This window comes from Muntiacus reevesi, chromosome 3 (assembly GCF_963930625.1).
Source record: "Muntiacus reevesi chromosome 3, mMunRee1.1, whole genome shotgun sequence".
NCBI classification, from domain to species: Eukaryota; Metazoa; Chordata; class Mammalia; order Artiodactyla; family Cervidae; genus Muntiacus; species Muntiacus reevesi.
Window position 1 is genome coordinate 175410394 of NC_089251.1, and position 14397 is coordinate 175424790.

Consider the following 14397-nt stretch of genomic DNA (forward strand, 5'->3'; position numbering starts at 1 on the left):
AGAATCTGCCTGCAGTGTGGAAGACGTGGGTTTGTTCCCTGGGTTGGGAAGATCCCCTGGAGAAGTGAAAGGTTACCCACTCCAGAACAAAACTGGATTTTTGCTGGGGGCATGCAAGAAAGTACTGAGCGCAATTGGAATATCTCTTAGTGGACAGGCACATAAGGACTACATGAATATGATTTCAATCCATCTTAGGTGGGTACTATTAATATCTATCATTATGGATGAAGAAACTAAAATACAGACAGGGTAAGTAATTCGTCAAAGGTCACAGAGTTTGCAAGTAGCACAGTTGAGATTCAAAAGTAAGTCTGTCTATCTACTAATACTAACTAATACTAACTAACTAACTAATACTAATACTAACTAATATCTAACTAAGACTAACTCCAATGTTAGTCTTTCAATTATTGTGCTATTACTTCAATTTCCCAGTGCTTCAACATAATTTTGACTGATGGTATACAGTAAATGTGATAATTTAATTGTCATTATACTTTAAAGACTTTCTATATTATTTTACAATATTTAAATAACAAGTTGAAATGCAAAAAAAAACAAGTTATATTGTGAAAAAGAAATCCTTAATAATCAGGTATAATAAGATTTCTAGAAATGTTGATGCAATGTAACTATTTAAAATGACTGCGTCACTCAAAGTTTTCCAGTAGTTCGCATTTGACATTCTATTTTAGTTTTCTTTAGTTTTCTTTTGTCTGCAACATGTTGGTGATAGAGCAGTTGTTTCAAATACTCCCTGTCTAAAACTCTGAAGGACCCTGGATTTGCCAGTGTAGCCTGTGTGAGCAAGGAAGAGGCTCTACCTTGCTATTTGCCATCATTTTAAATTGTCTGAGAATTTGAAGACGAGGTGGCCCTGGAGGCCACATGCAGGGAATCTGCCCTGGTGCAGGCACGAGACATCTTTGCAAGTCCCCTGCCAGCCCCCATGACATCACCCATGGGGACAGCTAATGGACGTGCACAGGACAAGCCTCAGACTCTGTGTCCCAGTTCCACAGACAGTGCCTGTGGCCACTGAAATCAGGACTAAAAGGGAAAGTGTTAGTTGTTCAGTCGTGTCCGACTCTCTGGGACCTCATGGACTGTAGCCCGCCAGGCCCCTCTGTGTGTGGGGTTCTCCAGGCAAGAATACTGGATGGCTTGCCATGCCCTTCTCCAGAGGATCTTTCCTACTCAGGTATTGAACCCGGGTCTCCTGCATTGCAGGCAGATTCTTTCCCATCTGAGCCACCAGGGAAGCCTCTAAATCAGGACTGCCTAGCCTCAGATCATGGACCGTGCAAACTAAAGGCCGTTAATTTTGGGTACTAACAACATCCTCTAAGTCATCATTTTCTCAGACCATTGATGCTAAAAAAACAAAATCAGGGGGATGAAGGGACTCATAATGGATGCTGTCATTTTATTTTGCCAAGCTGAAAACTTTAAAAGGAAAATAAAATTCCGTATTTACTATCACTTCATAAAAATGTCCAAATACACACAGACACACATATATATTAGGGTGGCAATGTATAACAAAAACTCATGTGCCAAATGCTCTTAGTAATAATAATGACAGCCAGCATTTATTTTTCACTTACTAAGTATCAGGCATTCTTCTAAGTGTTTTACACACATTCTGTCATTCCTTTCTCAACTCTGATGTCGGTCTCTCATTGTCATTGTATAAATAAGTAAATCAAGGCAAAGAGTCCTATCCCAAGTGAAATTTGCATTCAAAACCAGGCAGTCTGGCTCCAGAGCCATGGATCTGCTTCCTCCGAAGGTGCTCTAGTGAGAAAGGCTTCACTGAGGACAAACCTGGTTCTCCTGTTGTTTGTGCCACTTACTAGTTTGGTGACCTTGGGCATTTTACCCAAACTTGGTCTGCCTCAGTTTCCTAATCTGAAAATCGATAATAATATTCTTTTCATTTGGTTTGCCTTGAAGAGTTGATGCAGGGATCGGGATGGGGAATACGTGTAACTCTATGGCTGATTCATATCAATGTATGACAAAACCCACTGAAATGTTGTGAAGTAATTAGCCTCCAACTAATAAAAAATAAAAAAAAGAAATAAAATCAAACTATTTTATTCAAAAAAAAAAAAGAGTTGATGCAATAAAGAACCTAGTTCAAGGCTGGGAACAGAGGGAGCATCTATAAATGTCTATCATTTAACTGTTGCCAGTAATTTGAATATGATGACATTCCTAAATTAACTATAAATGGTAAATAAATATCATACCACACACTGGGTTCTGCCATTCCAAATTAACAGTTTGGGTTTTGTTTGTTTGCTTTTGCTTTGTTGGCTTTTTTATCTTCATAAAGTCAAAGCATTCCTCTGGGTATTTTTTGTAGACAGACTTCTGAGCCAGGTCAATCATTCTGCCAGCCCCAGTCACTAGTAGGGAGCTGATTCGTACTTTCAGAACAGGCAACCAGCCACAAAGCACCTCTTGAGGGATGCTCAAAAAGGTTTTCTCTGTCTGCATTTTCATCTAGTACAAGTGCAAAGGGAGAAGTCATCTCCAAGCCTCCTTACTTCCCCCAACTCTGCATTAGCTCAGCAAGATGTGGAGTTATCACTGGGGCTTGCATGGCTTCATACAAGCAACAAGCATGTTTCAGTGTAATTTAGTTTCCCAGGATACATTTTATCATCTTCTCCAAAATTCTACCCCATGTGAGACTTGTTCATTAATTCATTCAACAATTTTTTTAAACCAAGTTTCTACTTCATGTCAGGGCCTCAACAGTAAAGAAAAGGACCGATTCCTCCTTAAGATGCTGACATGAAGTGGATAGGTAGGTGGAGGAACACCGAGGAATGACCATACAGTCAGGATGGAGGGAGGAAAGGGTTTGAATGTGGACAGTCACACGGAATGCGTGGAGAGAGCGTACTTGACTCAGACTCTATAGCCAGGGAAGGAGGTTTCACGGCATCCGTGCTGTTCTGAGGGACTTGCAGACATTGGTCAGAGGAAGGGGAGTGAACCTCAAGCAGTAGGAAGGACTAAGGTGAATTAATTTCAAGCAGAAGGAAGAATGTGGGCTGATATAGCAAAAATGACAGTGAAAATTATGTTTTAGAAATTATGTGCAAGTCAGTGAACATTAATTAGCAGAAGACATATGAGATGTGGGTTTGATCACTGGGTTGTGAAGATCCCTTGGAGAAGGGCAAGGCAATCCACTCCAGTATTCTTGCCCGGAGAATCCCGTGGGCAGAGGAGCCTGGTGGGCTACAGTCCATAGGGTTGCAAAGAGTTGGACACGACTGAAGCGACCTAGCATGCAAGCATGCAAAGTGAATTTTTTGTGCTTTTCCTCCCTTTGTTTATAAGTCAAAATTTCTTTAATGTGAATTTATAAAATAACGCATCTCAGGATTGAACTGCTGCAACATAACCAGATGGATCACACTTGGAAATACCAGGTAGCAGAATTTTGCTTGTTGTCTGGGTAGGAGATTAGTAGCAGACCCTAACAATTTTTTAAATGCAATTATATTAGAAGTTTAGAAATGCTTGATGAATTTGAACGTGTTTTTCACTAGCATGATTCCATCAAAAATTTAAGAAGTGAAAGAGAAGATAACAGAAGGCATTTACCTTGAATTCTGATTTTTGAAAGTTAAGGCAATATGAACTTGGTTTGTGGAAAATATATATAGTCCTGAAAAACAATTATAACAGGTTATTGTCATTATATGCAACAGACTAGTACTACATATTAAGTTTCTCAGACATGAATAATCATAGGCAAAACAGGTAAAGATAGACGAAAGTTACAAGAAATAATAACAACTCAGAGAGGAAAAACATGGTTGTCAGGGCTGGGGGTGGGGAAAAAAAGAAGAGATTGGTTAAAAAAAGAGTACAAACTTTCTGTTACAAGATGAATAAGGTGTTTGAAGATCTAATGTGAAACATGGTGAGTATTGTTGATAACACTACATTGTATAATTAAAATGTGCTCAAAGAACAGAACTTAAATGTTCTCACACAAAATAAAAAGATAAACATATGAGGTGAGAGATATGTTAATTAAATGGATGGGGGGATCTTTCACAATATGTATGTATTTTAATTCATCACCAGGTACACATTTTTTTTTTTTTTTGAGTACAGTTGCTTTACAAAGCTGTGTTAGTTTCTGCTATTACAATGAAGTGAAACAGCTCTATGTGTACATATCTCCCCTCCTTCTGGAGCCTCCCTCCCACTCCAGCCCTCTAGGTCATCACAGAGCACTCAGCTAAGCTCCCTTTACAATATAGCAGATTCCCACATCTATTTTACATATGAAACTGTATATATGTCAGTTTTAGTCTCCCAATTCATCCACCCTCCATGCATACTAACTATTTATCATTTTATCTGTCAATTGTGCATAAATAAAGCTGGGAAAAATAACAACTGTATTGAATTAGTTGCCTGACAGGGACACAAATGATCTCTCTCGGTGAATAAACTTAAACAAAAAATAAGTCTTTGAGAAGAGGCTGAAATTGGCCTGAGACTGGTACGGCTACTCAAGCTTCATGTGGACAATCAACTCATCCATATTTCCTTCTAATATTTTTGTGTACTATTAGATCAACACCAGACTAACTGGTGTTGGCTTAACTCTTTAAATGAAAGCTAAAAATCAAAGGCTTATATATCCATAATATTACACATACATAAAATTTATACTTACTGAAAACATACACAGAAGTCTTCAAAATCCAACCATATTTCTTTAGAAACACTGTTATTTATTGTTGTAAGTTCCTCCTGCGATTTTTCCTGTGTTGCTGTTGTCTGGCTGACCAAATCTTTTTCCAGACTGATTCCCTCAGCTGGATGGACTGTGTCATTGACTCCAAAGTCTGCTAATTCATCTGTGCAGAGCAGAAGACAACAGTATCAAACACACCTAGGTTGTTAAATACTAAGTTATTAAGGTATGGAAAACAGTAGAGGGGAGCTCACATACTGAAGTCTGTTTTTGAGAAAATATTTCCTGAGATAGTAGTTTCCATGCAGGCCTCAGATTTGTAGATGTCCATGCAGAAACCGATTTTCATATGCTCAGGAGAATTTAATCCTATCTTGTATGCAGTGTCCAGAAAATCTGAAAACTCTTTTGTAAATTTGTGCACACATTCTTTACAGATTGTGAAGTTATAACCAAATTTAGCTGCTTTATGCTTTATGTATGGTCAAACAAGTCACTCCTAAAGGAAATCAACCCTGAATATTCACTGGAAGGACTAATGCTGAAGCTGACGCTCCAATATGTTGGCCACCTAATGTGAAGAGATGACTCACTGGAAAAGACCCTGATGCTGGGAAAGATTGAAGGCAAGAGGAGAAGGGGACAACAGAGAATGAGATGGTTGGATGGCATCACTCACTCAATGGACATGAGTTTGCACAAACTCAGGGAAATAATGAAGGACAGGGAAGTTCATGCTACAGTTCATGGGGTCACAACTGAACAATGCATGTAAAATCTGCTATAAACTGACATTAAGAGATGGGATGGCCCAGACAATAGAAGAAACAAAAGCTTGAAGGATCTATGGTGACTGACATCTTTCTATAAGACAATTGATCTCCATAGTCAGTGATTCTGCAATCCTATTTTATGTTTATCAAGGCCATAAATTTCCCATATACTTTCTGGAACCACAATGTTATATATATATACATGCCACACAACACTGTTTTTGGAATGTGAGCCTTGGGAGTTCGCTCCCTGGGTCAGGGAGATCCCCTGGAGAAGGGAATGGCAACCCAGTCCAGTAATCTTGCCTGGAGAATCCCATGGACAGAGGCGCCTGGTGGCACTCCATGGGGTCACACAGAGTCAGGCAGGACCGAGAAACTGCAAGTCCGTGGGGTCACAGAGTCAGACACGACTGAGCAGCTAACACTTTTACACACACAAGTCATTATTTAGGAACTGAGGAATTTGCAGTGGTTTTAGTGCTTTGATCCTAATGTGCATGCATTAAAACACATGAGCATGACTCACGGGGCTTTAATCAGATTGTCTTTCATTTTGACTTTAAGCTTGAATTTAACAAGTGCGATTATCTGATTTTTCTAGCCGGGAGCAGATTAAACTCAACACATCAGAGGGGACCCTGGGGTGGGGGTGAGATGCTGAGAACAGAAGGGAGAGCAAGAAGCTGTCAGAAAGCAGAGACCCCTTTGTATTTTGATATCTGAGAAAAAAGTCATGAGAAGATTATTGATTTACCTTTTCCGAGTACAGGTTGTAAAGCAACATTTCCCTGTGAATTGAAAGGAACACACTGAGAAATCATTTATAAATTCAACAAAACATCACTGCTCTCTAAAGCACCACGGTTTTCAAAAAGGTTCATACAGTCTTCTAAACACTGGAGAAATCGAAATTTCTCTAAATCCTTAATAAAACATACAGCAAAATGGAATTTGTTTTCAATCTTAAAATCCAAAAGATGTGAATTTGACTGAGAGTTTACATTTGTGACATTAAAATACTGCTTATATGAGCTTATTACATGTTTGAATCTTATAAGAAAATTTAAATCAAAGCAATAATATCCCTGAGTAGATATGTTAGATGGTATGAGGCACTGATAATTTATAATTTATATGCTGATAATTTATACAGATTGACAAAAATGAGGTTATGATTAATAGTTAGTATACGGAAACTAGTGGGGCTTCTCTTGTAGCTCAGTCAGTAAAGAATCTGCCTGCAATGCAGGAGATCTGGGCTTGATTCCTGGGTCAGGAAGGTCCCCCAGAGAAGGAGATGGCAACCCACTCCAGTATTCTTGCCTAGAGAATCCCATGGACAGAGGAGACTGATGGGCTACAGTCTATGGGGTCGTAAGAGTTGGACATGACTGAGTGAATAAACACACATACAGAAACTAGAAAGGATTATTTCAAATTATAAAAAATCATTTCTCAAACTTTTAACAGGGAAAATACATTGAATGCACATGTAGTACTCTGCTATTTCTGGAATACAATTAAAATAATTTAGAAGATAAAATTGTATAAATTTATACTGTCTAGTGATGGGTGATGTTAACAATATTTTGGACGATGTAAAGTGGGGTGGAGAAGACAACAGAGTAGAGATAATTGAATATGAAGTGTTAGTGAGAAGCAAGCCCATCCAAGCCTTAGAAGCCCAGAAACAATTAGCAGGCATCTGAGAAGGAGAATACTCCAGTACTTTGGCCACCTGACACAAAGAACTGACTCATTCAAAAAGACCCCAAAGCTGGGAAAGATTGAAGGCGGAAGGAGAAGGGGACAACAGAGGATGAGATGGTTAGATGGAATCACCGACTCAACGGACATGAGTTTGAGTGAGCTCCAGGAGTTGGTGATGGACAGGGAAGACTGGAGTGCTATAGTCCATGGGGTCACAAAGAGTTGCACACGTCTGAGTGACTAAACTGGACTGAAAAGGAGGAAATGAGATACAGGCTGAAAATACAGGGGTGAGTGAATGTCTATATAAGGAACAGACTAGTCCCCACTTCTCCCTAATCCCTTCTGGTTTAGCATCTATCCTTCTTCAGCCTAAATAGGACACTGGAACTTGAGTCAAGTGGAGAAATTAAATGAAAAATCGCCAGATCTGGGTTCACAGACAGAGTGGGAATCAAGAAAGGCTACTACAAAGAGAGGAGCGGAATTAAGTGAACATCCACATGATGAACCTTGAGACTCTCAGGAACTCTGCTGCTTGGCTTTAATAACTCTGGTGGATAAGAGTATGACAATCCTTACCACCACATTCCACCCCAGTGGGGAGATTAGAGAACCCTTAACCTGAGAAACTGAACAGAGCTGGAGGAAAACCTCAGGGAATCTCATATTTGGAGCCAGTCCCACCCCCAAATGAAGCTCATTTATCCCCAATTATCTCAAATTAAAGCTACCAGCTGACAAGCTCTATCCATGCCATAGAACTTCTTCTAATCAGCAGCCCTTTAATGTCATAAACTCCTTATATGTGTGTAACAAAGTACTGCCAGGCAATTGAGGAAAGAGCCCCACATAAAAGAAAGAAACAAATGGATGTGGGTAGAGAGATTCATAGGAACCAGAAATAATAATATAGGGAGACTTTTAAAAGTTAGTATTATCAGAAAGTTAAGAAGACAGTAATTTATCAAATGGTAAACTTCTATAAAAATACACCGGGAACAAGGTAGAGCTCTTAGAATCTAAAAATAGGAAAGTGAAATACATTCAACAGAAAGTTTGAATGTAAAGTTGATTTTAAAAAAAGACAGACTAAAACTGCAAAAAACTTTTAAAGAAAACATAAGTGAAGAGCTTCGTGACTTTGGATTTGACACTGGTTTCTTAGATTTGACAACAAAAACAGAAAACAAAAGTAAAAAGAAATTGGACTATGCAGAAAATCTGTCATTCAAAAAGAGATCATCAACAGTGAAAACACAGCCTATGGGATGAGAGAAATTATTTGCAAATCGTATGTATAATAAAGGGTTAACATCAAGAATATACAAAGAACTTCTTGCTCTCATAATCTTCACTTTCCATACATCTTTCTCAGGGAGTATTAGAAGATGCGTGCCATTGAAATTAGAGTATAAAGTAGGAGGACAGCATAGTTTCCAAAAATTAGAAAATCCATCAGAGGAGAGAGAGAAGAGAAAGTCCCACGATGACAGTTGCGGGTTTCTATCAGTTTAACAAGAGCAAGAGAGCAAAGGATCCCAGGGATGATGTCTCCAGGAAAATTGTCGGCATTGATAGAGTAATCTCACTTGTTCGTGTGGTGAAGGTGTTCAGAGGGTGTTTGTTTAATGGTGTTTCTTTAAAAAAAAAAATCATTTGGGATAGCTTCCTAATGTGTCATAGAAAAAATAAGCAAGCAAAAAAAAAAAAAAAAGGAAGCAATTAGTTGTACAAAAAGTTGTATAAGAAAAAACGCCCAATCCTTCCAGCTAGAATATTTTTAAAAGATGAATATTTTTATCCCTTATCATCTTTCTTCCATTACAGTTGGAAGTAATGATGAAGGTGAAAGAAGAAAGTAAATAACTAATTCCTGACTTGTGCTAAATCTTCATTCCTAGGGAATATCTGAAAACAGCCCTGTTTTCCCTATCATGTGTATCTATTTTAAGAGGCAAAGGTAAGGCAGTTTTGCTGTTTAAAAACATGAACCATATAAGGCTGAGCTAGTCTGTGATAACAAACCAGTCCTGAAATCTCAATGGCTTTCACACATAGGGTTAATGTCTCTCTCAGATTCAGTTCATTTGGGGGGACCCCATTTGAAGGGTTCCTTTCCCAGCTGAGATATCCCAATATAAACCCTTGTATTTTGTAGCGCTGCCTCTGGGACACGTGGTTTCCTGATGATTGTGGGAGGAGCAGAGGGGTGCCTGTGTGGGGTACTGTGAAATGAGTACATAAGAAGCTTATTTTCAGTATTATTTATTGTGCTCAAATGCATTTATTACAATATATTTCACAGTTTAAGGGGAAAAAAAAACTTTCATAGTTAAGAACTGGGCTAATAATAAGAGTAACATAGTTACCTGAGACATATTTTTTGTCAGTTGGTTTAAGTCTATCTGGCTAAAGGTTGCAGTTTCATCATTTTCAGTAAGGGAAGATAAACCAGATCCTGGAACCAGACCTTTCTTAATAAAGGATCGTACAAAATGACTAATTAAAAAAAAAAAAAAGAACAATTTCTGTTAATCTTAATCTCTTGTTTAAAGCTACTAATAAATAACTGCAGTTTTTATTGAGATATAAGTGACATACAACATTATTATTAGTTTCAGGTATACAACATAACAATCAGTATTTGTATACATGGAAAATGGTAATCACAACTCTAAGAAATGTACATCACCACACATAGTTACAATTTTTCCCCCTTTTTATAAGAACTTTTAAGGCCTATTCTCTTAGTAATTTTCAAATATATAACAGCATTATTAACTATGGCTTCCCTGGTGACTCAGCAGTAGAGTCCACTGCATCGATGCAGGAGACATGGGTTCAATCCCTAGGTTGGGAAGATTCCCTGGAGGAGGAAATGGCAACCCTCTCCAATATTCTTGCCTGAGAAATCCCATGGACAGAGGAGCCTGGAAGGCTCCAAGGGGTTGCAAGAGTCAGACATGACTTAGCAACTAAAGCACCATCATTATTAACTATAGTTACCATGCTACACATTGCATTCCCAGGACTTATTTATTTTATAACTGGAAGTTTGTTTCTTTTGATTTCCTTCACCCATTTAATCCACCCTGACCCCCTGCCTCCGGCAGCCACCAGTCTGTTCTCCTGTATCTATGAGTTTGTTTATTTGCTTAGATACCACATTTAACACCACATATACCACATATATGGTATTTGTCTTCCTCATCTGCCTAATTTCACTCGACACAATGTCCTAAAGATCCATCTATATCATCACAAATAGCAAGATTTCCTTCTTGTCTTAGTAATTGAATAATATCCCTTTGTATTAATGTTTTGTCAACAATAGAAAGTCCTGATTTTGTTCATTTTATCAATCTCCTTCTTTCACAACCAATAGTATTTTTTTTTTTATGCTTTGTGTTAAAAACATGTAATTGCTTTCTATGCTACTGAAGCACCAGTCTCTGCCAATCACTGCAACGCTGTAAAACTTTTCTGGAACACGGTTTATTTTAAAGTTATGGTGGTCATCTTTGTTGATGATCAGAACACACAGGAATCTAACATTTGGAATTGATTTAATTAAGTATCAGAGCAATGTATCAGTGAAATGGGAATTGGAGTAAAACCTTTACTTACGGGTGTGTGATATTTATAGAAGCTACCCAAGTACACAGTATTTTCTTTCAGGTTATTACTGACATGACCCCCAAATCAACACTGCCAAAGCTAGGAGTCAATGGGTACACTATGATAGCATCACTGATTCAATGAACATGAACTTGAGCCAACTCTGGGAGATGGTGAGGGACGGGGAGGCCGGTGTGCTGCAGTCCATGAGGTTGCAGAGGTGGACACGGCTTAGCAACTGGACAACAACAACAGTAATCTATTTGTTACAGTACAAACATTTTAGGTATGTGTGTTTCAAAGATAAAATTAATTTTCATGTATACAGAACTTCCTTTACTTTTGGATTTTTCCTTGCTAGTGTTTGCTAAACCTTGCTGTACCTCAAGCTTTAGCTTTTTGTCTCAGATTTACCTGAAACTGCCACTAGAGGGTAGCGCAGACACTTGTGAGGCTCTGATTCTTGCAAACAAGGCCAGGAGCTGGGAACAGGCAAACCAGGCCTAAGGTTGCTAAGACAGTGTTCCAAGGAAGAGGAGTTGTGTAGCGGTCACACTCCAGGGCTCATTAAAAACAGACCAACCGACCAGCTTCCTCCTATGCTGACCTGAGAACTCTGACTAGCAGTCAGGTAGGAGGAAATGCCATTCACACCTATTTTTGCTTTTGTCTAGGGCAGGTACAAAGGATATACAAGGAAATCCGAAAGAGGTTCAAGCAGTGAATATGTTAACTGAATTCAATCACATGTTGAAGTCACCTAGACCTGGGTTACAGAATTTCATACACTATAATTAGGTAAAAAAAATTGATAAGAAAATCAAGTAAAGGAGTCACATGGGAAGTTCATGTTATGAAACCAACCCTTTTGTGGTCCCTCTTAGCATAGAGATTGTAGATGTCAATGTGTGAAACTCTGAATCCTGAAAAAATTAGTCCTGGTGGTCTGTAACTCCGGTTCATACAATCCACAAAATACTTGAGTAGTATGCAATCTCAATGAGCTGATAGATAATCAAAAACTATTTGGAATGATAAAATTATCATCTTAGTGGGTAACACTAACTATAAAATTAAGTAGAAAGATTACAAGGTTTACTATTTTTATGTTTAAGAAAATTCTGTCTCTACATGGTATTTTGTGTTTGCAAGAGATGAAAAAAATGTAGGATGTTGCATAATCTAACAAATCAGGCCATAAAATATAGCTTTAATTTTAGGCTTGTAATGAAGTTATGGAGTCTTCCCTGGTGGTTCAGCAGTAAAGAATCCACCTGCGATGCAGGAGACTCAGGTTCGATCCTTGGGTCAGGAAGGTCCTCTGGAGAAGGAAATGGCTACCCACTCCAGTATTCTTGCCTGGAGAATCCCATGGACAGAGGAGCCTGGTGGACTACAGTCCTTGGGATTGCAAAAGGTCAGACAAGACTGAGAGTTATAGGTATAAGAGAATTTTTGGTTTGTAAAATCTAATAGTTCAGTTCAGTTGCTCAGTCATGCCTGATTCTTTGTGACTCCATGGACTGCAGCATGCCAGGCCTCCCTGTCCATCACCAACTCCTGGAGTTTACCCAAGCTCACAACCATCGAGTTGGTGATGCCATTCAACCATCTCATCCTCTGTCATCCCCTTCTCCTTCTGCCTTCAATCTTTCCCAGCATCAGGGTCTTTTCCAATGAGTTAGCTCTTTGCATCAGGTGGCTAAAGTATTGGAGTTTCAGCTTCAACATCAGTCCTTCCAATGAACACCCAGGACTGATCTCCTTTAGGATGGACTGGTTGGATCTCCTTGGAGTCCAAGGGACTCTCAAGGGTCTTCTCCAACATCACAGTTCAAAAGCATCAATTCTTATGCATAGGAAAAATCAAGGTTCCCCAGAAATGTCATTTTGATTATTTGTATTTTTAATGATGATTTATTTAATTGGTAAGGGATTTTCCTGGTGGTTCAGACAGCAAGGAATCTGCCTGCAATGAGGGAGACCTGGATTCAATCCCTGGGTCGGGAAGATTTCCTGGAAAAGGGAATGGCAACCCACTCTAGTATTCTTTCTTGGAGAACTCCATGAACAGAGGGGCCTGGCAGACTACAGTACATGGGGTCGCAGAGAGTGGAACATGACTGAGTGACTAACATTTTCTTTCTCATATAATTGTTAAGAGTTTATTTGTTATTCTTTTTGGCTTTTAAAGTATTTAAAGAAAAATTAAATATGCCACTGTTGTAAATGCAATTTAAAATGTTTAAATAAATTCAGCTAACTTTTAAAACTTACTTAAAACTTTTATAGAAATTAATAATTTATAAGATTTTTTATAAGTTAAAATGAAAGTTTGTGGAAAACTAGATTTGCAAATATATAACAGAACAAATCTTTCAAACCAAAGTAGCAGCAAATTGATTTTTCTGTTTATAAGCGTCACATGGCTAACTATGTCTACTTTGCAGCCTAGCAGTCCCTCCTCACTCACTTTTCAGTGTTTAATCGCTGATGGCACAGAACTGCAGGAGCCTTACAAGTAAAAGATTTCAATAATATTTCTAATATTTTCAACTTAACTAGAATCCAGAAATTGTAGATTAACTGGCTATGATGCAAACAGGCTCTAGAAGTAGGAAAATACAATTAATAGACTTCTAATCTAAATTCTGACTGCTTTTATTCATCAGTTTATACTCATCATGGATTTTAATATATCCAAGAGAAGAATAAACCATATCTAGTGGTAATTGTATTCATGACATATATAAGCCATTTGTTTATATATACAAGCCATTCAAAAATTTTAATGGTTTAAAAAATTAGAAAAAGTACACACATCATAAATGTAAAACTTGATGAAAACCTACCAAGTAAACATGGCCATATCACCATTACTCAGATCGAGAGATATTGTCAGGCCCCAGAAATCCTGCCAGGTGTCCTTGCCCATCACAGCCAACACTCCTCCCCACAGGTAACTTCCCGACTATTGATTTCCAGCACCATATATTGCTTTGTTTTTCTTTTTAACATCTGTATTAGTAAAATAATTTTAAATAGACCATATATATTTTGTACCAGATTTCTTTGGTCTAATATTTTTGTATGTGACATTTATCCAGGCTGATTTTTGTTGCAGTATTTCTTTCACTTTTATATCTATATATTATCATGTTATATGTCTTAGGTTTTACTATGATATCCAGCTGCAGTTTTCTCTGTATTTACATTATATGAGTTTTCTTAGAAATTCCTGAATCTCGATGATTTTTCTTTAACTTCTGGGATAATTTTCCCATTATATTTTTATTTCGTGATTATTCCCCAAACTTTATCCTGTACTTCTAGGACCCATATACAAATATGTTGATCTTTATCAACTTGTCTTATAAGTCTTTTACTGTACTTTCCTTCATTTTTTTCTTTTTGGTTTTAGCTCTGAACATGTCTGGATATTGTCTTTTGACCTGTTTTTCATTTTTCAACTTGTCTTTTTCTTTGTTTTACCTAATCTGTGATTAAACACATCCACTGAATTCTAAAGTTATTTTGTCTTCCTTGGTT

General features: G+C 37.9%; 1 protein-coding gene across 1 annotated transcript in view; it reads right to left on the reverse strand.

Moving 5' to 3' along the window:
• Window positions 1-14397, reverse strand: part of ADGB (androglobin) — a 170472-nt gene that overhangs the window by 80401 nt on the left and 75674 nt on the right. Inside the window, exons 13-16 of the mRNA XM_065927758.1 lie at window positions 9600-9729; window positions 6268-6305; window positions 4721-4906; window positions 3631-3694 (exon numbers count right to left, since the gene is read on the reverse strand). Of these exons, the coding sequence (XP_065783830.1) occupies window positions 3631-3694; window positions 4721-4906; window positions 6268-6305; window positions 9600-9729 (418 nt within the window). The remainder of the gene's footprint in view (window positions 1-3630; window positions 3695-4720; window positions 4907-6267; window positions 6306-9599; window positions 9730-14397) is intronic.